The sequence below is a fragment of the Pelodiscus sinensis genome, chromosome 9, assembly GCF_052426305.1.
Source record: "Pelodiscus sinensis isolate ZL-2025 chromosome 9, ASM5242630v1, whole genome shotgun sequence".
NCBI lineage: Eukaryota > Metazoa > Chordata > Testudines > Trionychidae > Pelodiscus > Pelodiscus sinensis.
The window spans coordinates 46036025-46062603 of NC_143060.1; the positions used below are offsets into that span (position 1 = coordinate 46036025).

General features: G+C 46.2%; 2 protein-coding genes across 15 annotated transcripts in view; one reads left to right on the forward strand and one right to left on the reverse strand.

Annotated features, from left to right (window-relative positions):
* GPSM2 (G protein signaling modulator 2) overlaps positions 1-20608 on the forward strand; it is a 60586-nt gene extending 39978 nt beyond the window's left edge. For 4 of the 5 annotated variants that reach the window (XM_075936662.2, XM_075936664.2, XM_075936663.2 and 1 more), the window contains 7 exons: positions 1362-1470; positions 2476-2605; positions 3994-4064; positions 10623-10799; positions 11284-11440; positions 11599-11816; positions 20376-20608. In XM_075936662.2, the coding sequence (XP_075792777.1) occupies positions 1362-1470; positions 2476-2605; positions 3994-4064; positions 10623-10799; positions 11284-11440; positions 11599-11816; positions 20376-20552 (1039 nt within the window). In that variant the 3' untranslated portion in view covers positions 20553-20608. The remainder of the gene's footprint in view (positions 1-1361; positions 1471-2475; positions 2606-3993; positions 4065-10622; positions 10800-11283; positions 11441-11598; positions 11817-20375) is intronic. The other variant, XM_075936666.2, reaches the window with a different exon arrangement.
* Positions 11056-26579, reverse strand: part of CLCC1 (chloride channel CLIC like 1) — a 46600-nt gene continuing 31076 nt past the window's right edge. For 7 of the 10 annotated variants that reach the window (XM_025189418.3, XM_025189413.3, XM_006132613.5 and 4 more), the window contains 2 exons: positions 23964-24179; positions 21500-21640 (listed from right to left, as the gene is read on the reverse strand). In XM_025189418.3, the coding sequence (XP_025045203.2) occupies positions 21614-21640; positions 23964-24179 (243 nt within the window). In that variant the 3' untranslated portion in view covers positions 21500-21613. Of the gene's footprint in view, positions 11423-21499; positions 21641-23963; positions 24180-26579 lie in introns of those variants that run through there. The other 3 variants (XM_075936669.2, XM_075936671.2, XM_075936670.2) reach the window with 3 other exon arrangements.

Genomic DNA, 26579 nt, shown 5'->3' on the forward strand with positions numbered 1-26579 from the left:
AGAGGACAGCATAATGCTGGCCTCCCCCTGCAAACACATAAACAAGCTGTCTCAGGTTCCCTGCGCTGTATAGGCACAGAGTATGTTGCACCTCACACCCAATTGCTTTAAACTGCTTGTAGTTAAACACATTTTTTGAACTCACCGGAAGTGCCTTCTCCGGGTTCAATGTTGGACTGGGAGACATCCGGGGGACAGGGAGGATGGGAATGAAGAACTCCATCATCATGAAGAACTCCTGGCTCTTGGGGATTGCCATCTGGCTACTATCCTCCTCCTCCTCCATCCCAGCGTATCTTGGCTGAACTCCATGATCACGCTGGGGACACTGGCTGGGCTACCTCCTAAATGGCATCCAGCTGGTCAGAGAAGTAGAACATGTGAGGGGCTGCACCACACCATTTGCTTTCCTCTTTTACCTTGTGGTAGAACTGGTGCAGCTCCTTGATCTTGACTTAGCACTGCTGAATGTCCCTGGAATAGCATTTAGCCCCATGCAGCTTGAGATCCTGCTGTACATCTCAGCATTCCTCCTGCTGGTTTGGAGCTCATTGAAGATCGCTTCATTTCCCCACACCTTGATGAAGTCCAAGACTTCCTGAACATTCTTCTGTGCCCCTGGGGACTGGAGCCCTTGGGAGCAGAAATTGTCGAAGTCATTGCACTGTTGTTGGGATTACTCGACACCATCTCCACATGTGCTGTAACACTGTCACGTGGGACAGCCCTTTCTACTGTTCCTGGGGCTTTCTGAGCTCAGTGGGAGAACAGCAGAAGTGCAAGTTCTGGCCAGAGCAGACGGAGTGGAAAGCTGTGGGAGACCTCCCAGGGGCCAATAGCGTTGAATTTCCAGCAACGCTGCATCTACATGAGCATAAATTTTGACAATGTAAGGTTGGGAATAGTATTAGTCCACGTGAAAAGCACTTCTGTTGTCCTTAAGATTGACGTGACAGCCTTGGTAGTGTGGAGGCATCACTTAAAAATCATTCTGATGCAGGTAAAGTCGATCTGAACCCCTAGTGGAGACCAGGCCTTAGATCCTTTGTATCATTATCAACATCTTGTCATTTGAGGCATAATATTCACAAGACTGAAGGAGTGATTTGTCGGTTCTATAAGGTAAAAATCAAAGACCTCACCTTCACAAAATTCCTCACTTAAGTAATAAGTGTTTAAAATGAATGCTAAATGGATTGTTTAAATCTTTGGTTAAATATCTTTTAGTAGTGACTACAATATATTTAATATTTGAGTGCTGGAAACAGGAGTTTTCCTATGCTTATTGGGCCCAGAAGTTACAGTATGAAATCCTGACTACCTACGGTACAAATGAATATTTGTTTAAATTATGTTAACAGAATTGGTGAAGGAAGAGCATGCTGGAGTTTAGGAAATGCATACACAGCATTAGGAAATCATGACCAAGCTATGCACTTTGCAGAAAAGCACTTAGAAATTTCAAGAGAGGTATGACTTGCACATTCTTATGTCTTGGTTAGTAGCTTTTTCACTTGAATCTTTTTCTAATGTCGAATTCTTTTTGGTAGAAGCAAATTAAAAATCTGTATCAAAGTAGTATAATCTGGGAAAGTTTAGTTGATTGTATGTTTACAGTGGCTTCAGTAAATCTCTGCGAAGAGGAAATGTTGGGATGAAACATTGTGGCTCTGCATGTTTATGTCTAATGCATTAGTAAAAGGATTCAGAAACAGTTCTTTCTGTATGGAAATATCACGACTATAGTGCCATAGAAACACAAAGTAATTGTGTAATGTTCTTGGAAAGCAAAATGTACAACATTCTTAGATTTTTCTTAAATATTAACAAAAATTCTCAAAAAGAGCAACATATAAGTGGACACGTCTCCATTTACCGAAGGATTGATGCTCTGGCAATCGATCTTCCTGAGCTGGATTTAGAGGGTCTAGTGAAGATCTGCTAAATCAAACGTTGAAGGTGCCACCCATTGGCCGCAGTACTACTCATCATGAGGAGTAAAGGAAGTCACTGGGGGTGTTTCTCCCATAGACCTCCCGCTGTGGAGTCAGTGCCACGCTTGGCTTAACGTACTCGACCCCAGCTACATTATTTACATAGCTGGAGTTGCATACCGTAAGTCAACCTGCTGAGTATATGGTAGACCTGCCCTGATTCTTCTTTTTCTGTTTTCTGTCACCTTGTGAAATGCTGTTCACTTTCTCTGGTACACCAGTCAACTTTCCCTAGTTATTTACCAGATTTGAAGATGTTAAAAACTTTAAATCCATAAGAAATGTGTTCTCATTCTGCAATTGTTGACGCGGGTGATAGAGACCTGAGCCCACAATTGCAGAATGAGGTTAAAAAAAACACGTGCATGGTCTCTCTTTTTCTCGGTGTGTGTGATTTTGATTCATGCGAGAGATCACACAATTACATTTTAGAAATTTGAAGAATAGCTAATTAAATATATTCAAATGCACTTGATTTCAGGTAGGAGATAGAAGTGGAGAATTAACCGCTAGACTTAACTTATCAGATCTTCAAATGGTGCTTGGTCTAAGCTACAGCATAAACAACTCCATGATATCAGAAATCCATGCTGTAGATAACAGTTTGGATGGTAAGTGCTTCCTTCCAGCATATTTCTTAACTCAAGTAAAAGAAAAATGATTGCTCCTTTATTGTGTACAGAGGCTTTTACTTTTGTGTTTCTTACTCTTCTGCCCCATTATCCCCTTCACTTTCCCAAATCTGTTCTTTTTTTTTGATAAAGGGATCTTTTTATATTTCGAAGAGCTGCATCCTAGTATTGGGCAGTTCTTCAACACATGCTGTCCCTCTTCTCTCGTCACAGGAGGAATAGTCTAAATCTGAATGTTCCCCAATCAATTCATTTAAGGAGAGAAAAGAGGCTGATGTTCCAATACAGATCCTCCAAAAATGTATGTCCTCTAAGAAAGAGGAAAGATGAGGACCTGACTTTTTTCCAGATTAGAGGAAAAAATGCTTAAGCCAATCTCATGGAAAAAAAGTCATGTTTGTATGCATCTTGAAAGAGCTAGAAAAGATGCAAAGTTCAATTTTTGCTTTATAGTCTATTATTTATATTTTGTCCCTGTGGCTTTTTAAAAAAAATGAGGCCAAATATGTAACAGCTATTTTTTAAGGAATAATCTGAGATAAGACTGATTTTATGCAGCAGATAATAGGCTTTTCCCTGCCCCTTCTCTCCATAGCTTTTTTTCCTAGCATTTGGGAAATTGTGGGATCTTCTGATGTCACTTTTTCCTGAGCTCCATAATCAAACACTTTTCTCCCTTCCCTCATCCACATTTGTGTAGCTTCTTCAAAACTTAGCTGAAATCTGTGACTCTGTAGCGTAATTTCAGTTATATTTAGTGTCTGGGGTATTTTGATGCCAGAGCATAGCATTCCTGTATCAAATAATCTTACTGCAAGGAGACAGTCTATATTTGTATATACAGATTGAAGCTCTCTGAACTGGGACTCTGGTATAGTCTCAGTGGAGGACTGGTGGTTGGAGTCCTGTGGGCTGGCAGAGTAATGTGCTGCTGGTGGGGCTAAGAGCCCAGCATGCAGTTGTGGGGCTGCCCAGCATGGCTGGCAGGGCAGTGGCCCTGGTGGCAGAGGAGGAGCCAACAGGGAGAGGCAGAGGCAGAGGGGGCCAGAAATGACCTCTCCTCATCCAGCAAAATCCCTCATCTGGGACTGGTCAGGTGCTGAGGATATTGGACTTTGGAGGTTCAACCTGTTGTTTGGGTTTTAAGAAAATGAGTCTTAAATTCTAAAGTCCAAAACCAAGTGTTTTCAGCCTGGGTACTCTACAGATGTTTATTCCCTGCTGATTTTTTTAACTACATCATTTTGGAACTTAGAATGACAGTATCTTAGTTTGGATGGTATATACCACAATATAACTGAAATGTACAAAAACTTCCTTTTCATAGGCAACTAACTTATTTAGATTTATTTCATCCCTTCCCAAAGGTGCAAGACCCCGGGTAGGACGCCGTCACAGTATGGAAAACATGGAACTTATGAAATTAACACCTGAAAAGGTTGGCACTTGCTTTCTTTTCTTTCTGTTCTGTGTAGTAGAATTGCAGTAATGTTTCATAGCTGTCAGTGCTCCAGTGCTATGAAATGACTAACATGGGTCATTCCAAATAAATTCTTTATTCAAATGCAAGGAGCATAGGTTTTAGGCTAAGGTAACAGCTTTAAAATTGTCAGTAAAATCTTGATGAGTGAAAGGAAATGTCAAGAAGATATTAATCTTGAGAAGTCATACACAAGTTCAATAACTAGCTTTGGCAAAGAGTATCCATGTTCAGAAACAATGGTAGCAAAGTTAATCGTAAGTAATAGTTTACTGGAGGATGTTTTTCTCAGGGATGTGGGAGGAAAGAATTTATTTTCTGTAGTACATGTCAGAAGTGTGTAGAACATAAGAACGGCCATACTAGGTCTGATCAAAGGTCCATCCAGCTCAGTATCCTGTCTGCCAACAGTGGCCATTGCCAAGTGTCCCAGAGGGAGTGAACTGAACAGGTAATAATCAAGCTATCTCTCTCCTGCCATCCCTCTCCACCCTCTCACAAACAGAGGATAGGGACACCATTCCTTACCCATCTTGGCTAATAGCCATTAATTGTCTTAACCTCCATCATCATATGTAGTTCTCTTTTAAACCCTGTTTTAGTCCTAGTCTTCACAACGTCCTCAGGCAAGGAGTTCCACAGGTTGACTGTGCTCTGTGTGAAGAACTTCCTTTTATTTGTTTAAAAACCTGCTGCCCCTTAATTTCATTTGGTGGCCCCTAGTTCTTATATTATGGGAACAAGTGAATAACTTTTCCTTATTAACTTTCTCCACATCACTCATGATTTTATACACCTCTATCATATCCCCCTTTAGTCTCCTCTTTTCCAAGCTGAAAAGTCCTAGTCTCTTTAATCTCTCCTCATATGGGACCCATTCCAAACCCCAAAAGTTGCCCTTCTCTGAACCTTTTCTAATGCCAGTATATCTTTTTTGAGGTGAGGAGACCACATCTGTATGCAATATTCAAGATGTGAGCGTACCATGGATTTATATAAGGGCAATAAGGTATTCTCCATCTTATTCTCTATCCCTTTTCTTAATGATTCCTAACATCCCGTTTGCTTTTTTGACTGCTTCAGCACACTGCATGGATGTCTTCAGAGACCTATGCACGATGACTCCAAGTTCTTTCTTTCATGGAGCTAGCATCTGAGTCCCCCTACGCCATCTTCTATAACAGGGCTACTCAATTGTGGAAGTCCTGGAGGCCACAATGATACTCACAGCACTCACTTAAGTGTGTTACATATATATGCAAATATATATGCAAATAGCTTCTTTCACACTGCGCTCCTGGCACCACCTCCCTGGGGGCTAGAAACACTTGACCGCCTGTACCCTTCTGATCCCACCAGCCCATCTGCTTGCGTCTTTCCGTGCTCACTCAGCCTGGGAGATGCCTCACCATTGTGAAGTGTGTTCCCGGTGAAGGCCATGTTCAAAGGATCCCACCTGTAGGCTGCGTGTTGAGCCCTGCGTAAACCCAAACCGTCCCTGGGTCGCAAACAAACAGGCCACGTGTTGAGTAGCCCTATTCTATAAGGACAAGGTAGTCTCTCAGTTTTATATAAATCAGGACATATTCCTGCTTGTGTTATTTCCTAAATGGCATGCTAATGAGAGAACACATGCCTACATTCTCCCAGTGTTAGGCATCTCCTGGCCTCCTTCATCAAATGCGCAGTCATTCAGAAAATCTCCGCAGCTCTTTGTTGCTATTGCTGAGAGGAGGAAGGGACTTTCCATCTCTTCCTAGCACATCTCATCCTGGGCCACGTTGTGTGTCAGAACGTACTATGACCTGATTAAGACTTGGGACTTGGCATTGATGGCACACGCTACAAAAACTCAGGCTTCATCGGCTGCATTTCTCAAGTGGTCCTTATTCAAGACACATGCAAGGCAGCAAAATGATCTTCCATCCATACTTTCACATCACATTATGCAATTACCCAACAGGCTAGAGATAATGCAACATTTGGCAGGGCAATATTGCAATCTGCAGTTTGGTTAACTCTGATTCCTCCTCCAAGGCTACTGGTTGGGTGTCACCTAATTGCATTACGTGAGCAAAAACTCAAAAAAGGAAAAAGTGTTCTTTACCTTCATCATAACTGTTGTTCTTTAAGACGTGCTGCTCATGTCTGTTTTTTAAATCCCACCCACTTCTCTGTCAGAATATCCCGACAAATGGAACTGTATACACTGCCATGAAAACACCACTCCAGAGGACATCACAGCCAACCCGACGTGTGCCACTAAGGGAAAACCTTCTGACAATTGTTCATGAGTCATGCACTCCCCTAACTGGAATAAACATGAGCAGCATGTCTCAAACAACAGTTACGAAAGGAATAGGCAATAATTTTTGATGAAGGGGGCACTCCAAGATTTTGGGGGGTTGTCAAAGGGCTGCACTTTTTATGGAGGGTTGTGGGGGTTGAGACTAAAGTTGGGTGCAGAAGGGCTCTTTGGGTAGGGGTCTGGGATGCAGGAGAGGATGTGTGGTCTGAGGGAGTTTGGGTGAAGGAAGGGATTGTGATCTTGGGCAGGGGATTGGGGTGCAGGGTCCAGGAAAGGGTCTGGGTGCAGGAGAGGATTTTGGCCCGGGGGAGGGCTATAAGGGGGTGCAGGGCATGGGAGTTTTGACCTGAGGGAGGGTGGATTCAGAAAGTTGGAGTGGTGATCAGGAGAAAGAGAGGTTGGTGACCTAGGGTAGGGAGTTGGGATGTAGGAGGAGGTGAGCTGCCAGAGGCAGGCTCTATCTGGGAGGTGCTTACTTTGGCGGCTCCCGGCCAGCAGTCTTGCAGGACCCCAATGCAGGCTGCCTGTCTGCTTCCTGCAGCTCCAGGTTGCTCATAATGGCTGGCTGCTACCTGTGGCTTTTTGCTCTGGGGACCAGAAATCAGCCAATAGGAACTGAGAAATTGGGCTGGGCCTCTGCTCTGGCGTAGAGAGTCCAGCCAGCCACTTAGTGGAGTGGGACTGCTGTGTGCCTGAGGATCTTGACAGTGCAGCTCACGAGCTGGACCTTATGGCTTGGTGGGCTGGATTCAGCCTGTGGGCATCTTGCCAATCTCTTGAGTAACAAGAAGGTAAGTAACAGGTTTTTCCAAAGTGCCTTTATAATATGCCAAAACTCCGTAACAAAGGACTCCCTTCAAAATATTACTTTTAGAAACTCAAGAAAAGTTTAGTTGAGGAATAAAACTCCAAAAGTCATAATGAGGCAAGGGGGGAAACCCAGTGTAGGAGCTTGCTCTTAGGAACTTAAGGTCTAAATCAGGATCTAAAAGACATCAAGATATGGCTACAAATAAGGTGTTGGTGCCACGCAATAAGTGGCTTTTTCAGAACGAGAATATTTGTTTAGTCTTTATAAGCTTCTAGTGTAGCTGTACATAACTATGTCAAGAGGGCAAAATACTGGTACACTAATCTCTCAAATTGGAATTTGATTTATAGCATTAACTGAACTTACTAACTGAACTGTTTTCAGAGCCATGCTGCTGCTGTTGTCAAGCATGTTTGCAACAAGGGAGAAGTCAGATTTTTAAATTCAGCATGCAGCTTCCCAATGAAATAACTCTTGAGTCTCCTGTTATAAACATTCAAAAGTCTTTTGGAGCAGTGGTTCCCAACCTTTTTAATATCCGGGACGGGCAAACCCATTCACAAACTTTCAGCGGATCAGCGTAATTTTACTTGCGTATCTGCATATTTATTATGCAAATAATGAATAGTCAGATATGAAAATAAAATGTTACCTGTTCGCAATATAAAAAACCCTGGCCCCCAGAGCCAACCCTAACACCTAGAGCCCCTCACCCTTCCACTACCTCCCAGTTCTAGCCACTGACTCCAGAGTTCCCTGCACCCTACTCCCCTAGTGCCAGCCTCTTGTTTCCAGAGCCCTACTGCACCCAATACCCCCAGATTCTCTGTTGGCCCCCCCATCCCTAATATTAGCCAGACCAGATACCCTGAGTCTTGAGTCCACCCAGATGCGTGCCCCATCGCAAGTTGGGGGCGTCTGTAAAAGTCAGGATGGGCGTGAAATGGAGCTCCGTAGCATGCAGGGAGAGGGTACAGCCACCAGTGAAGAACTTCTATCACTGACGGGGGTGGGACAGTTAACACACTGTCCAGATGGTGGCGAGACAGCTTGTACAGGCTAGCCAGTCTCATCTGCAGGAGATGGAGCTGAAGTCTGGCAAAAGGGATGACATAGGTGCAGGAAGCCATATGCCCCAATAACTAAAGCAAGTCCTGGCTGTCGTGACTAGGTAGGCCCCCAGACCCTGAATCAGTCTGCAGATGCTCTTGAAAAGGGCTGGGGGAGGGACACGCCGGCTGCCAGGGAGCTCAAACGTGCCCCTACACCGTACCAGGCTCCCAGATCCAGTGGAGGGATAATTGAAGCCAAAGATACCATATGGAATTTTAACTTCTTGAGGTATTTAGACTGCATAGATCTAATGGGATGTGGACCTGCCGTTGTCTTTTGGGATAAGGAAATAACAGGAATAGAAGCCTGTGCACCCTGAACTATAGAGAGATCTTCTCTACTGCTCCTACCTCCAGGAGTGTCTGCAGCTCCTGCTTGTGAGAGAGGTCCTTGAAAAGTCATGGGGCATTGGAATGAGAAGGTGAGGTAGATAGAAACTGAATGGAATATCCCATCTGTACTGTACCTAGAACACACCTGTCGGATGTGACTCGGGTCCAGACGTGGTAAAAATGAGACATAGGGGTAGGATCCGAGGGAGACTGGTACCTTGCCCTCAGGCTCATCTTCAAAAATTCTTGCTGGGACCTGGTGACTGCCTAGAAGATTGGGCCTAGTTATTAGCACTGCCACTCCCACTACTATTGACACTTGGGGGGCAATGGTGATTTCACTTACTATCCCATCTGTTCTGCTCTTGCTTCTGATGTGGAGGATAGTATCGGGGGGAGGGAGGAAGGGGTTGGTGTGAAACTCCTCTGCTGTGGTACAGGTGTGCGAAGGTCCAAGGACTTTAACGTTCCCTTTGTGTCCTTCAAACTATGCAGCCTAGAATCCATTTGCTTCGCAGACAAGCCAGAGCCATCAAAAGGGAGGTCCTGTATTATATTTTGGATCTCTGGATTCAAGAGTTCCCCTCATAACTATGCCTGTTGACATAGACTTGACTGCCATCGCATCCAGACCTGCCTAAAAGGAGGTTCGTGAAATTACCCTCCCTTCCTCTGAGGGCTATGAGTTCAGACCTAGAGTCTGAAGGGAGGAGCACTTTAAATTTATCCATGGGCACCCATCTATTAAAATTGTAGTGGGCCAACACTGCCTGTTGATTAGCCATTCTCAACTGGAGGCAACTCAATGAGTACACTTTCCTTCCCAACACCCTCTTAGAGTCCTTGGACTTAGTAGTGGGGCCTTGGAGACCCTGGCATTCCTTAGTATTAGCTGCATCCACCATCAAGGTGCCAGGTTGTGAGTGTATATACAATTACTCTACCTCTTCAGAGGGGCAAAGTAGCACCACAACACTTTAGCAGTCAGGGGAATGGAAGCAGGAGGTCTTCCAGAGGGTTTGCATGACAGAGGAGATGGTCTTCATAAATGGGAGAACAACCCTGGTTGTGGGCCCCCCTCCTCCCCCAAGACAGAATGTCCACCAGAGTATCTGTATCCTCTACTAGCTCCTCTATTTCCAGACCCATACTCTGGGCCATATGCCTCAATAGGTCTTGATGTGCCCTTTTGTCCATAGGGGGTAGTGATGTCACCACCCCAGCTACTGTCTCATCAGGTGATGATGAGGATGAGGGGATCCTGCAGCTCCTCTTCTTCCTGTTCCACCTCCGATACCAGTACCGGAGTGCTGTGAAACAGGTGGCACTGGGTGCAGAGACATCCCTGGAACCCAATGCTGTTTGTCCTCCGTGGACTGGGGTGCTGGTGCATGTCCAGACTGTGTGTTCAATGCCAAACAACCCAGATATAGTTTGAAACAACTGTACCCCTTCAGTGGAGTCTTGACCTAGGGGGCTGAAGGAGTGTCCCTGCTAACCAAAGCAATGAAGACTGACCTGGATCCTCTTTCTTATGCCACATGAGACGACAGGAATACTAAGCTAGATGGATCATTGATCTGACTCAGTATGGCCATTCTTGTGTTTCTCATGTTAAGGGGTCTGATATTCTGAACGAAAGAAAAGTTTACTACAAGTTGTTACACTTAAAATCTTTCAATATTGCCAGTGAAATTTAGAAGTCTATTACTGTCTCTGAATGGAATATTCTTTCTCTGATTCACTGACAGTGAAATTATTTCCTATAGTGCAGGATCAATACTTCATGTTAGAATAGAGGACACTCTAGTCGTAGGTTAGGTGATGTAACCTAACAGTTAAATGTGGTTCATTCAGCTACGGAAAGAGATTCTTCATGAATGGGGAGGAGGAGTGAAACTAAATAGATAATAGGCAGCAGCATATGTTTCACATGACTCTTGTTTTCTTAGATTCAGAACTGGAACAGTGACATTCTTGCTAAACAAAAACCGATGGTTGCCAAACCTTCAGCAAAGCTACACTTTGTGAATCGACTAAAAGGCAAAAAGTACAAAAATGGCACATCCTCCAAAGTTCTGCAGGATGCTAGTAATTCCATTGATCATCGACTTCCAGGCTCTCAGAGGGTATGTTTGGAGAACTAAACAAGTTTAATTAGTGGCTTGGTGAACATTTCTAAATTACAAATGAGTGCTCATTTCTGGTGTTGTTAATTTCAGTCCTTGTTCACTTGCTTAGAAAAAAGTGATTGAAGTACAGAACTAGCTTTGTCACAAAATTAATATATAGGTTCAGTTGCATATTAAATTTGGAAAGTAAAAAAAGTTAGGAAAAGAATCTATTTGTGATAATGAGAAGTAGAGCAGCAATTGGAAGCAAGTCTCTTGCTTATAGCGGTCAGCTTTATTTTCTTGGTGACTATTAACTCTGCCATATAATGCTCACATTTCAGTTGTTTTAAAAAAATCTTCCACAAACAGGCTTATTTTGTTGACTTCACCTGTCTTTGTAACATTTTCACAGATTAAATTGCCATGTTTTCTGCATTACAGTTCAATAGCAGATAGTCATAATCCAAAATTTTCCTGACTTTCTTGCCTATCTTTTCAGAAAAATAGTCCTGATATGACTGGAGATGAAGGGTTCTTTGACTTGCTGAGTCGGTTTCAGAGCAACAGGATGGATGATCAGAGATGCTACTTCCAGGAGAAGAGCAGAATGACAGCTGCAGCAGCATCATCTACCCCACCTAAGACCATGAGAAAATGTACATTTTTTTTTTTGATTGCTTGATATAATCTACCCAAATCATGGGCTTCTATCTTAGGTTGATGTCAGTCTTTTAAACTGGTTTAACACACAAGATTTACTATTTCATGGCACATTTCCAGACTAATTTCTTTTGCTTTCTTCTTCCACTTTCAGCCTTTTCTACTTCCATGGTCTCACCACACACTGATGAATTTTTAGATCTACTTGCAAGCTCACAGAGCCGCCGCTTAGATGATCAGCGAGCCAGCTTTAGCAATTTACCTGGGCTTCGTCTTAATCAGCACAACAGTCAGGCAGTCCTTGGCCACCTAATGGCTAGCAACAACAGAGAGTCAGATGATGACTTCTTTGATATCTTAATAAAATGTCAAGTAAGTCAATAAGAACAGTATGTGGAAAAATTCTGCTCAATTTCATGGGGTTGGAGATATGGCATAAGACTGAAGGTCAAAAGAACTTAGTGCTCATTTACTTGGCCCCCATGAGCCCTCCTTTATCTCACCTCAAAAATGGGGATGATGCCTGTATTTATAGAGGACTTTGATATATGAAAAGCACTCTGTAAAAGTACAAGGGGCTGTAATATGTGCAGAAGTAGAATTAATTGAGCTCTTCTTTGAGCGCTTGCTCATATCCATTCAACATAGGTGTGTGTGGCTGCCACATGCACCAGTGCCAGAAGTTTTTTTTCCCCAGAGGTGCTGCAGTCCCCAGCGTCCCCTGGAGTGGCACACGCATGCCACACTGTAGAGCAGTGTTTCTCAGCCAGTGGTATGAGTACCCTTGGGTACTCATGAGAAATCTAGGGGGTATATCAACAACTGAAATTTGGAGAAAACTGAATTTGTTTTAAGTTTTACAGTGTTTTATTATTTTAGTACTTTTTACACCCAGAAATTTCATCGCCTGCCTGGCTACGATTATACAAATGTGTTGCAACAGTAGAAAAAAATGTTGTGTGTCTGAAAACTGTAGATATTAGAGGTACTTAATTTTTTTTTTTTAAAAAGAGGGTACTTTATTTAAAAAAAAATATAATTGAGAAACACTGCGGTAGATGATGCTCCCTGGCACCTCCCTCCTCAGTTCCTTTGCAGTGACAGGAATCTGGACTTTTAATACTCCTTTCACCTGAAGAAGTGAAAAAGCTCATGATACTGTGTACATGTTTTGGTAGTCTTTAAGGTGCTGCTAGACTATTTGTTGTTTTTAATTTTTTATTTGTAAATTGTCAGACTTCCAATTTCCTTTGGAGAGACTCTGCCTGGGGGCTGGGGGTGTGCCCTGTGCTCCTAACTTCAAAGCCAGTGCAGCGTGGTGCATGCCCATGCCATGCTGCCTGCCTGCCTGCCTGGCCTGGGAAAAGGACACATCTCCGACAGTTGTTGCATTTGCAGATCCTTCTGTCCCAGAGTTATTAAAGAGCAAAGCATTCGTCTTAGAGCACTCTTAATGGAGTCTGCACTTGCCCCACATGAGCAGCAGTATTGTCTCTGCCTGGCTTCCTAGCAGGGGCCATGGGCGACTAGTCCCCTTGTAAGGATGGCAGGTCAGAAAAGCCCCAGAAGGCACCAAGCCTGGCATCTGGGTCCCCTTCATCAGTCCTGGAGGTCCATCTTCCCTTCACGCTGGAGGCCTTCCGGGCCATTCAGGACATAAGAACTATGCTGGTACTGCCCCCAAGGCTGATGGGGACCCAGCATAGGGTTAAACCTCTGTTCAGTCCCATATCTCCTGGCTCAGTCTGATCATACACTCTTCCAGCATCCGAGAGGAGAGGGCTCTGAAGTCCCCATAGGTCTGCACATGAGACTGGGTCACAACATGTAATCTCCTGCATCGCTGGAGTTAGGGTGCAGGCATACACTTCCCTCCCCCTCCCCAGCACCAGAGCTGTTGAAGGGGTAGTGATTCTGCCTACTTGCTGGGCCTACATCTCCACAGCACCAGTCACTATTCACCATGCCACAGATACCCACCAGCACTGAGCCTTTCCAGACGCAGAGGCGTGTCCTGCTTCTCCCAGTCTCCATCCTGGCACTGTGGAGCTTTTCTCTGGCACCATTCTCTGGATTTGAGTGGTTGCTCTTCAGGGCGTCGTCATTCCTGCAGACACTCCAGACATTCCTGATCCCCAAAGTCTGTCAGTGGTGGAGTCCTGGCATCAGAAGAGCCACTGTTCCCCTTCTTGTCATGGGCATCGGTGAACATCCGCTCCTGAACTGCAGCTTCAGAGGCAGCCTCCATCTCTTCAGTGCAACCCTTGGTGCCATTGATATTGGCACTGCCAATGCTGTCCCAGGGCAAACCATGGCCACTGTCTCAGTGGCAGGCACAGTGGTGCCCATGAACTCCCTGGGCCTTCCCAGTACAGCCCCAGCTTACCTGCCCAGTTTCAAGTGTCTCAGGCCCCTTCAGTGCCACCAGGGTTTCATGGGCCTCAAGGGGACACCAGCCCTGCCCCCAGATGGCTGGGGCAAGTGGCCAGCCCCTGCCTCATGAAGAGGGCCAACCAGCCCTGGTCTCTTCCTCTTTGTCAGTGGATGAGGTGACTGTGGCTTCTCCCCACCAGTGCTCCAGGAGGACTTGAGAGCCCACCAGGACCTCCTGAGGAGAGGAACGTGGCTAACAGCTTAGGCCTTCAGGTTGAGGAGGTGCAGGAGACTGTAGACTCACTTTGTTCAGGGCCCTGGATCAGGACCTTCAGGGTGGCCTTTCCCCTGCATGAGGTAGTTGCCGAGATTGCCAAGACGACATGGCAGACCCCCGTCTTACATCCCACCTATAGACAAGAGGGCTACTTTGTCCTTTTGGGAAATCATGACTATCTTTACACTTAGTCACAGCCCAACTCCTTTCTGGTGGAAATAGTTAACCACAGGGAGCACCAGGACCAGCCTTCCCCCTCCCCAAGAATAAAGACTCCAAGGCTATGTCTAGACTGGCATGATTTTCTGCAAATGCTTTTAACGGAAAAGCTTTTCCGTTAAAAGCATTTGCGGAAAAGAGCGTCTAGATTGACTCGGATGCTTTTGCCCTGTCCCCTAGCCCAGATTGACCTGGAGGAGGGGGGAGCGTGCCAAGAACTTCTTCCAGGGCATGGGTGCCTAGTAGGAAGGGGTGGCAAAGGGGCTTCCCCCACTCCTAGACCAATCATGGTCTGTGGATGGGGTAGCCCTATCCCTTCCTGTTAAGGCCTCACCCCTTCCGGTAGCCCCCTGGCAAAAATTATTGCCCATCCCTGGTCTAAAGGACTCCCATATGACCTTTTAAACCCTAGGTCTCTACATCCTGGGCTCTGAGAGGGAAAAGCTTAAGCCCCAGTTCTCTTAACAAAAGGGTCAGTATCCCTGTCAGGAGAGAGCCCCTTCACACCTGAAGCCCTCCAAGTTGAGACAGGGCTGCCATCATCTGTTTGGCCAACGGCCAGCTAGGTGAAACCCCAGGGTGCATCCAGGGACAACACATTGGACTTCCAAGTTCCTGCCCATCTGTTTTCCTTCGGGCTCTGTCCTTTTCCTCCCAGCATAGAGGGACATTGGGTCTTAGCCACTGTCCAGCGTGGCTACACTCTCCAGCTCTCCTCCATACACATGCTCCCTCATTCTTTATGGACCCTTCTTACTAGCAGCTTCTCAAACAGAATCTATCTCAGTTGCTCCAGGTGGGAGCAGTGGAGAGGGCAGTGCCAGAGAACAAAGGTTTGAGAACTCCTCCTGCTACTTTTTGATCCCCAAGGTGAAAGGGGGCCTCAAGCGGGGCTCTCTCTTCTGGATGTGTTCCTGTATAGGTGGTCAGAAGATCTCCACTATGCCTTCCCTCCATTTCCCCTCATCGACAAGGACCTGCAAAAGATCAAGAGGGAGAAGGAACTGGTGATCTTTATCGCACCAGCATGGCCTCGCCAGCTTTGGCTTAGGGCACTGATGACTGGTGTCCCGTATGCTCAGGAGGCTGCCGCTGAGACTACACTTACTCTCCCAGGACCAGGAGCACTTGCTCCACCTAAACCTCAGCTCATTCCTCCTGATGGCATGGTTCATCTGTGGTTGAACCCCCAGGAGTTACCAGCATGTTCGGGTAACGTTCGGCGGGTTCTCAACAGTCAAAAGCCCTCAATGCACTCTATGCTGCCAGTTGGGCTCATTTCTCCATATGGGCGCAGCAGTGGTAGGTTGTCTCAGCCAAAGCTTCCCTTCAGGAAATTCAGGATTACTGGCTGCACCTGAAGTGACAAGGCCTTGCTCTGGCCACCATTAGAGTCCACCTGACGGCCATTTCCGCATTTCATCTGCCCATGCAAGGTCATTTGGTATTGTCCCATGGTATCACCTGCCGGTTCCTGAGAGGCCTGGAATGCCTCTACTTTCAGGTCAGAGATCCTCTCCTGTAGAGGGACCTGAACCTGATCCTGGCACAGCTCACGGGCCCTCCATTCGAGCCCCTGGCCACATGTCTCTTGTCGCTGCTCTCCTTCAAGGATGCCTTCCTGATCGCCATTACTTCAGCTAGGCAGGAGTTGGAGCTCGGAGCACTGACATCGGAACCACCATATACCTGGTTCTTCAAGAATAAGATCCAACTGTGGCCTCATACAGCCTCTCCCCCCCAAGGTGCTTTCCATCTTCCTATGTGGACGAGGACATTTTTCTGCTGATCTTCTACCCCAAGATTCATGCGAACAATGAGGAGAGGTGCCTTCACACTCTGGATGTGCATTAGGCACTGGCCTTTTACCTGGAGAGGACACGTGCCTTTTGCAGCTACACATAGCTGTCCTTTGCCGAGGCGGAGTTTGGGCAGGGTTCCCCAATTTCCTCCTAGCAATTGTTGAAATGAATCACTTCCTGCATCCACACGTGCTGGCAGGGGCCCAGCCACTGGAGTTGATTAGGGCCGATTGTACCAGGGCTCATGCTTTCTTGCATGGTTACCTTGCACATGTTGATCTAGGACATATGTTGGATGGCAACGTGGTTGTCGGCACATCTGTTCTGAGAACTGGGAGGCAGTTCAGCAGGAACCAGCGTGTGCGGGGGGCCATATTAAAAGTGGCTCCCCATGGGCATCCCAGCTTCTATCCCCCACCCCACTGCCTCTGATCCAGAGGCAACAAGGGGTGTGTGCGTGCACGTAGTCATTGGGATTAATCGATAAGCTCAGGTTTATTGGTTAAATCATTCAAGTAACCAGGGTTCGACAAACAATGCAATCTATTTGCCTGGGGCGAGTAGATTACACCCTGGAAGAGCCGGCGCAGAGCGATCTGCACATGCGCAGAACCGTGCGGTTGGCAAGCGGGGCTCGCCGCCACTTGGTGAGCCCTGCAAGTAAATATGTTAGTTTTTCTAATAAGTGGCTAGTAGTGTGGGGATTCCTACAAAACACACATCAATAACACTGCACTTTCCAATCTGTACAATATGCACTTGGAATGCTCGAAGAGCAGATAGATTTAAGGTAGTGCAGATATTATTCTTATCAAGTCTGCGGGCACTTAATTCCAGGAAACTGATTGCAGTTTTTCTAGTGTCAGGAAAATATTTATACTCCCTTTTAAAAGCTGCACAGGCTGAAGTCCACAACAAAACTTAGTTGGTGATTTTTCTACAGCCATTTAGTCGAGCACTACTAAGACACATTTGCATTGATAGTGCCAGAGAAGGGGGATGTAAAACAGTCTCCTTAGAATCATAAGCTAGAAATGAGTGCCAGTCATAGTCATACTCCCTGCCACGATGCATGATTTGTTGGCCACTGATGATTTAGACACAGCATGTGGCCTGAATGTGACTCATCAGGGTAATCTGATTGTTGGTCATGAGATATTTTGCTGATGTTGACTGTCCTCAGGTGCAGCTCCCAGTAGCCAGCATTCACTGTTCCCAGCCCATGGGAACTGTGGGGGCAGCACTTGCAGGTGAAGGGGCTGTAGGGATGTGCTGGTTACCACTTCCCACAGTTCCCATTGACTGGGAACATGGAACAGTGGCCACTGGGAGTTATGGGGGGCAGTGCCTGAAGGCAGTTAACATTAGTAAAATATTGGGTGGCCCATAATCAGATTACCTGATGGGCCATAAATTGCCTACCACTGGTCTAAACCATCCATGACATACAGCTACCCAGCCTCTTTGTGAAAACCTCTTGTAAAGGAGCTTTCACAACCTCCCTAGAGCCTGTGACAGAACGTGAAGTGTTGTGATGAGAAGTGTGCTGTAAGAAATGAGTAAACCGCCTGATAGGAGACAACAGATACAGGCAGTCCCCGAGTTACGCGGATCCGACTTATGTCGGATCCGCAGTTACGAACGGGGATTTCTCACCCCGGAGGACTGGAGCGGTGGGACGCCTGGTCCCGCCGCCCACCTCCTCTGGGGTGAGAAAAGCTGCTCCCCATCTCCCTGGTCTGCTGGGGGAGCCAGCAGACCAGGGAGATGGGGAGCAAAGCGGGGACCCGGGGCCGCCTCCAGATCAACTGGAAGCGCCGCGGGTCCGGCCGGGTCCTCAGTGGCTTTGCTCAGCGTCTCCCGGAGCAGGGAGATGCTGAGCAAAGCCGCTGAGGACGCGGCCGGACCCGCGGCACTTCCAGCTGATCTGGAAGCGGCCGTGGGTCCGGCCCCGGGTACTTTGCTCAGCGTCTCCCTGGTCTGCTGGGGGTGGGGGGGGTGGATGCAGCTAGTGCCCCCCCCAGCAGACCAGGGAGACATGGAGCAAAGCCGGGGGCCTGTGGTAGAGCAGGTGGGGCACTGTCGGTTGGTCCTGTAGCACTGCTCCTTGGTGCTACTGGACCAACCCGGCAGCACCCCAGCTGCTCTGCCCCAGGTGTCCTGATTCAGCCGTTGCTCTGCCCTGGGCTTCCTGGAATCAGCTGCTGATCAGTTTCAGCAGCAGCTGACTTGGGGACGCCTGGGGTTCTTAAGTTGAATCTGTATGTAAGTGGAACTGGTGTCCAGATTCGGCCGCTGTTGAAACTGATCAGTTTCAGCAGCGGCTGATGCCAGTTCCGACTTACATACAGATTCAACTTAAGAACAAACCTACAGTCCCTATCTTGTACGTAACCCTGGGACTGCCTGTACTTTCAAAAACTACTGTGAAGCCAGATAAGCTTTACATCTGTCCAGTTTGCTCAACTTGCTTTTAAATGAAAATAGCAAAACAAGAGATTCTGTTGCTAGAAAAAGCAGACACTTAAGGGTCCCATCTACCTTTCCAGTCCTAGCAGTGCAGTTGGATGACAGCCAGAATTCACTGATTCTTTACTTGTATTTTATGTAAGATGCAACTGTACATAAACTCTTATCTATAAACTACAACAAATGGTCAGGTAGCACTTAACAAAACATGTAGCTGGTGTCATGGGCATAGCCCACTTCTTCAGATAATTGGAGTTTATTTGAAGAAGAAGGCTGTGCCCACGAAAGCTCATGATACCATCTATATGTTTTGTTAGACTATGAAGTGCCTACCAGACCATTTGTTGTTTTTTTTCCTGTGCAGACTAACTCGGCTACCCGCTGAAGCTATAAACTATAGTTAAGGGATCCTGGTAAAGTTAAGGTTTGGTTATGACATTTAATTTGTTTTTAAAGTAACTGTCTTCTTCTATTGGCTTTTTGATTTTCCATTTTATTCCTGTGTTGCATAGTAAAACCTATAGCTGACGTCTTTTTCAATATTCTGCTTCATTAACTATAGGAACAATATCAGATACAGAAATCAAGTTGGGAATGTTACTAGAAAATGAAATAGCTCTTCCATAGCCTCATGTGGGGTAGAATGGCAATAATAAGGCTGAGAGGCGCTCTGGTTTCCACACAGATAGAAAATAGGAACGCAAAATCAAAATACAGTAGACTCCTGATAATCGGGCACCTCTGGGACCCAGGGGGTGCTAGATTATCGGATATGCCGGAGTAGCAGGAGGTACTCCGGCCGGGGGCTGAAGGAGGTCTGCCAGGACCTGCACTGCGACTGATGGGGGGGGGGGTCAGTGGGGAGCGGTACAGCGAGGGGTGAATCCTCTGCTATTTTGCCAGGAGGTGGGGGAAGCCACGCGCAGCCGCCGGTGACAGGCCAGCTGGGGCTGCAAGCAGCAGCAGACAACTTGGAGAAACAGCAGAGCAGGGCAGCTAGGGTGCTGCTGGGTTGGTCCTGCAGCACCGCCCCTCACTTTGACCCCTCTACTCCACCCTGCTTGCAGCCCCAGCTGGCTTGTAGCAGGCAGCTGCGAAGGGCTTCCCCCACCTCCCTGCAAAACGGTGGAGGGTTTGCCCCTCGCCACGCTGTTCCCTGCAGACCCCTCCCCACTCCCGCCCCCCAGCTGGACGCAGTGTGGGTCCTGGCTGACCCATCACGGGTATAACCCCTTCCCGTGTCCTCCCCTTCCCCGGCCCCTGAGCATGTATGGGGCTCACAGGAGCTCCAACTGTCCGGCTGGCTGGAGCACTTCCAGATTCCAGTTGGTGCCAGACTAGCAAGAGTGCTGGCCTCCTGGATGTTGGACAATTGGAGTTTTACTGTAATTGCTTTGCTTTCCTTGTCACCAAAATACTCCCCTGCAAAATTGGTTATTCTTTTAATATTTACTGCTCAATAACCAGAAACTAAAGTTAATCACATTTCTTAACTTAGTGTACACATTTAATACACTCTGTTTTTGATGAGAGAGAGATACACTTCAGTGGCTTAATTACTATATTTCCCAGCAAGTGTTGAAGGGAGGGGAAGGGAAGATGTCTGCACAACTAGTAAATGGATGAGACTATATATGTGTAGTATTAACTGTACCAGTATTCTAGATGCAATATAATTTAATTTTATTAAACCCGTGTTTTACTAAGAAATCCTGATTGCTTTTAATGAACCTATTCCTGTGAATAAAAATAAACTTTATGCAATGAACTTTTGTCGTTTTAAATTTTTAGGGTTCCAGGTTGGATGATCAAAGGTGTGCTCCACCATCAACTGCCTCAAAAGGACCAACTGTACCTGATGAAGAGTTTTTCAGCCTTATTTTGAGATCACAGGCCAAGAGAATGGATGAACAGAGAGTCCCTTTACCCTCCCGTATAAACAGACCAAATCCTAACAAAGACTGTTAGAAGGAGAAGCCTTGTTGCATTTGTACTGTAATGTAATAAAGAATCTCTGTTCTTTTTCTGCAGGGAAAACTATAATATGCCTTTAAAGGAAAAGGGGTGGTTGCAGCACCAATGACAGTTGGATATGCAGTTGAAAATATGTGTAAATAGCTTATCGTTTTAAAAATAATGCTAAGACAGTGACTGTGCTACCCTCCTGTGATTGTTCTGCAAAAGGTGCAGTTGCTAGAACTACTACAGATTAACTCTGTGTCAGAGCTAAATGCATCAGAGTACCATCTTAACTGTCTAAAGTGGATAACATTGTAATCAGTAAAAAGTAGAATTTAAGGTACTCTGCTTCATTGCTATAAACTTGTAGTTTTAAATCAGTTTAAAAATTCAGTTATAGAACTATGAATTTTTGTGTCTTAAAAAAAACCTTGATTTTAACTATTTTGTATGTTTATCTTTCTTAGGAAGACTAGTTAGTCCCCTGGACTCTTTCATACCAGTTTTTTTAAAACCCAGAAACTGAGGAATAAATTACCTCTCAGACTGCTCAATTGTGCCTGTAATCTACTGAAAACCTAACTGGGATTGGGAAAAGTTGTTCTCTGTAGAATGCAGGTCAGTAAAAGTCTACAGAATTCAGATACCAGAAAGGTCATTTCTACTAGCTAGTTTAGAGTACAAACTGCACCCATCTCAAACAGCAAAAGTCTGGCTTACAGCTTGAACTGAACAAATCACATGCTGACTATTTTTTCTTTAAAAAGTAGCTATTTATTTAAATTAAGCTTTTGCTTTACAACCAAGCTAGGCTTACTTTGAAATACACCGAGTTGCTTAGTTCTCCATCACAAGGCTTTTGTAAGGAGGCCCATAGGAGTAGTGAGGATCTCCCTACCCCTCCACCTCCGCAAAAAAATAGAAGGATGAGAAGGCCTCAGGAATCTAAATGGCAAACCCAGGTAGTGGCTCTCAACAACAGGCACTGATTAATTTCTGCACTTGCACCTGCAATGGGGTTCCATTGCACCAGGAAGCTAAAACCAAGGCATTAAGGTTTCTGAGAGGTCTTAAGTAGTAGTCTGCTGACTTTGTTCCTGCAATGAGAAGGTTGAAATGTTTATCAATCAGCACGTGGATGCCACAATTAAATATATTCAACTCTCCCTCCCTAAGAGGATGTAATTACTCCATTGAATGACCACCACTGTAATACAGGGAACCCATAGATACCCTAATGTCAGGAGTATTGTTTTTCAAAATAGAAATTGACATATGGGGTAGATTAGAGAGCGGCTTATTGCTTCTAACAAACAGCCACTGCCTGATGCTTCATAAATGCAAAACCACCACCAAATCCCACCTCGACAGCTAAAATACTAACCTGCCAGTCACAACAATTGGGATTATGCCCGAAACAGTTTCTAATCCTGTCTAAACTGCTGATGTTCATGGATGTAATCCTTTTGCCTCCTTTCTGCAACTCGCTGTCGTTAGGTTATATATCACAGACCCCATACCCTGTTTATCACTGACAGTTTTATTGTCTCTCTCTCTCAATATATATATAAAAATTTTCCTGCCAGACAACAAAATGATGCAATCAGTGTTGTCAGCGCTCACATTCCAGCTACTAGGGAAGAGTTGCAGCGGGATGGGGCAGCCAGCCCTGAACCATGGCATGGTTTTCCCTGGTAGTCGCAGCTGACAACCTGGCTCCAAACAGACTGAAGCAGCCTAAGCTGGCTCCACTTGTGCCCCAGCTGGGTCACAGACACCCCTAGCCTGCACCCCCATCCCATCCTTGCCCCCTCCTATATCCCACCTCCTACCCAGATCCTGCACCCCTATCACTATCCCACTCAACGGAATCCCTTGTTTTAGGCCCCCCCAGGCTCTGGGGTGGGGCTAACAAAAGCCATGAACCCTAGAACCCCAGAAGCGTTTCAGGGCTGAGGCCTTGAACCTCAGTCATCCTTGCCCACAGGCCCCCCTCTCCCATCACCATGGGGCTGGAGTACCAGGGGACTGAGGTGTTTCAGTTGGGGACCACATCAGTGAGGGTTGGGGGGGCTTTTTTCCCCAACTGATTTTTTGGGGAGCCAGTGGCCCTGATCCTAAAAAGGCTCCCCACCCCTATCATATATAAGGACAATGTTGAAACCTTTTGTGTTAGAAATATTTTATTTTAAATAAGCCTGGCCAACTAAATTCCAATCTGGGCCCAGCTCCCATTAAGTCAAGTGACCTGTTGCCAGCCCTGATCCTGTGGCAGGCCCCATAGTCCAGCCCCCATCTAACTGCAGGAGGCAACCTTCTCCCCTCCCCCTCTGCTGCACCACAAGTAGAGGGGGAGGCCACGAGCTGGCTGTGGCAGACAGAGGGGGGGTTGCCAAGCATAGAAAGCAGGGGCACAGCCCCCTCGTGTCCTCTAAATATTACAACGAGGGTCACAGTTCTAGCTTCTGGCCTCAAAGAGCTTTTTTTTATTGTAAGTAAACAAACCACATTTTTAGCAAAAGTCTGTATAACAATTTCAATCGTTAATCTCCCTGTCTAGTATATTGTCTGGCCATCTTTTAATTCTATTTCTAAATGAATTTACTACCAGTGATACAGAATTCTAGAGGATGTACAACTTTTTTGTTTAGGGCATTGTACTGCACATTTTTTTTTTTTAAACTTGGCTACATAATTGGCTAATTACACTCAATGACAGTTTGATTTGCTCAAATCATGCCAGTTTTGTCTGTTTTGCCTGAGCTTGATAAATTCCATACGCATGGATGGCACAAATATTTTGTGGTAGCTGCAGATTTTCACTGACTGTTACCCCCTTCACATGTTAAATGCAAATAGTAGAGAATTTTGCTGCACCCCACATAGCATTTCATCATGTTGCAAATTAGCCTTATCAAATTATAGACAGTTTCTGTCTACTTGACCTCTCCTCCCATGACAGTTTTCCTTGTAACCTCCTGTAAACAACTTTTATCAAATGTTTTCTGAAAGTCAAAATAAATTATATCAATAGAAACGCACATCCATCGATATCTGCAGGTATCCACAGATGCAGGTATCCACAGTTCATTTTTGTGAGTACAACGTGGAGGAGTTTAACACATTTAAATCACCAGTTTTAATCTTGATTGCATTTATATTTAATTATTTCCCAGGGATTAAAACAGATGAGAATCGATCTACATACTGTCCAGAATTTATTCTCTCAACATCTGTAGTGGAACTGAATGACCAGATAAATATTTTTCAGATGACCAGAAAACTGTTCTAAAAAAAGGAATTAGTTAAATGGCACCATTTTCATATGAAAACTATAAAAATCTGCACAGTTAATGGTGAAAACAAAATTATTGTAAGATTAGCTTAAATAGCTATTAAAATGTACAATATTTAACATACAATGGATGCTACCACCGGAGGCTCTTCTCTTGGTGGATCTGGAATATCATTTGCCAGCAAAACATCAGCATTTCTGTTGCTATTTTGAAGTTTCATGTGATCATCTCCTCTGTCATAAGGTCTTATTCTGAGGGGACTGGCATCTGAATCAACTGCACTGTAATTTATTTGTTCCTGTTGCTGCCTATCACTTGGAAGAAATGAAGGAGATGATTCCTGCCAGGGTGGATAAAAATTGATTAAAAATGTTTTTTCTAATTTAAATCAGTTTTATTTTTAAATCAAAATACAGGCTGGACCTCTCTGGTCTGGCACACTCGGGACTTAACTGGTCCTGAACAAAGGAATTTGCCAGACCAGAGGAGGTCTGACTTGTATTTCTGCTGCCCAGACCACCTTCCCTCCCTGCTTCCAGCCCCAGCTGCCTCCCCATTGCTGTGCTGCTGCAGTCCTGGCAGCCCAGACTGCCCCAGCCCCACTATCGTGGCTGCTGCGTGACTGGCCCCGGCCCAGCTGACATGACTGCCACCTCCCCTACCCTGCTTCTAGGGGTGACATGGCACCTACTGTGCTACTGGGGCTCTGGCACCAGGCCCAGCCCCAGCCTCACCAGGCTCCAAGCTGCCAGCCGTCTTGCCACTGGGACTCCCAGCCAGGACTCCCAGGTTCAGGAACACTAGCTTTCCTGCCAGACCACAGATCTTGCCAGATGAGGGAGTCCTGGTTTTGGGAGGTCCAATCTGTACTACATTTCTCATTTAAAAACAGTTACAATTAAATCTCATCACAAACCTGCTATACATGGTATCAGCACAAAGTGGGCCATTGTCTTCTCCAACAGGCCCTGAACTGCTGGGTCACACATACAGCATTTCCTGGCTTAGGTTATGAGAAAACCAAGTTCTCAAGTGCTTACTCATGTCCATTCCAGTTAGGTGTGCGCATGCTGCATGCACGGATCCTGGAGCTTTTTTCCCTTAGCAGTACCCGTTGGGCCAGCCAAGGAGCCCCCTAGAGTAGTGCAGCTATATCCATGCTGGCCCTCCACCCCTTTAGTTCCTTTTTACTGCCCATGAGAGTAGCTGGAATGGTTGACTACACTGTTGGTCTAACCGTAGCCTTTTGTATGTAGTGTTAGTTGAAGTTTTTTATAGTGTAAATAGTTATTGTTAGTAGTTAGTTCTGAGGGGAGCAAAATTCCCATTTGAAGCTTATCTTAATGGAGTCCACTCTTCAGCCAGACTCGGTGCCAGCAGTGCGGAGTGCACCAGCCTTATAGCAGGAGCCAGTTGCAGCACCAAAACATACCCCGGCACAAAGTAAGTCTTTGGCTCAGACACACCAATCCCAGTCTCCAGCTCCAAGAAAGAAGAGACAGCATAGGAGATGGTCCCGTCATAGTTGTAGCCACAAAGTGTGGAAGTGCAACTTGATCACGGCATTGTATCATTATGCTCCCGTACCGGCTAGACACCGGGTGAGCTCGACACGTCAGGAGTGTCCCGTGCCAGATGTGGTGATAGAAGAGGTCCAGCAACCATCGACCCCTAAGACCTTCAACACTGCCTGAGAGATCATTGAGCTTCTGTCATCATCAGGCCTGGATCAAGGGGTCAGCACTGGTTGCCTGAGCCTGCACTGGAGTTAGACCCAGCCATCAGTGCCGCGCCATCTAGTGCAGCCCCAGACTGTAATACCAGCACTGGTAATGTCAACGGCACCGCTGCTGACAGCGGCATGGGCTCTGCCGTCACCAGCACCGACAACAGTGCCAGCACCGCCACCAACAACAATGCTGGCACCAGCACTGGCTCCGAGGGATTCCATCTCTGCCAGGCCATCCACCTCCGCGGTACCGCCATACCATCCCATCCCGGCCACATTAGCACACATGGCACCTCCGGTACCGTACCCACAGATGCTATGGCTGGCAGATAATTAGCACAGTTGATGTTCCCACTGGCACCAGTCCACTGGGGAAAACTAAATTCGATGGCCCGGCATACACATCCGCGCCATTCACCTGTGTCATCGGCACCGCTGTGGTCTGCTTTGGCCTATTCACCCAACTCAGAGGCTGAGTTGGCTAGTTCCTAGGCCTCATATAGATTGAGATCGCAGCATGAATCCCGTTCTTAGCACTGCAGCCTGATAGTGCCAGCCTCAGAGCCCGCTCAGTCCTCTTATAAGGAGACTGTGAGGCCTCCAGTGAAGGGGAATGGTAACCTGCCTCACACTCTACCATGGTTGCACCCTCACAGCAGATGAAGGAACATGGCAATCAACATCTGATCAGGGAGTCTTCCTTCTTGTCACCGGACGAGGCGTTGGCTGACCCTGCACCCCCCTTGTCCACAATGGATGCCAGGGCACACCAAGAACTTCTCTGAAGGCTTGTGGCTAATTTTAGATGTGCAAGTGGAGGAGGTCCCAGAGGAATTGGACCCAATGGTAGATATTTTGACAGCAGATGTCCCAGCCAGAGTAGCTTTGCCACAGAATAAGACAGTGGCTAGGATTTCAAAAATCCTTTGGCAAACACCCGCCTCCATTCCACCCATCCAAAAAGGGGTGGAAAGGCACCACTTTGTTCCTTAGGCAGGACATGAACATCTC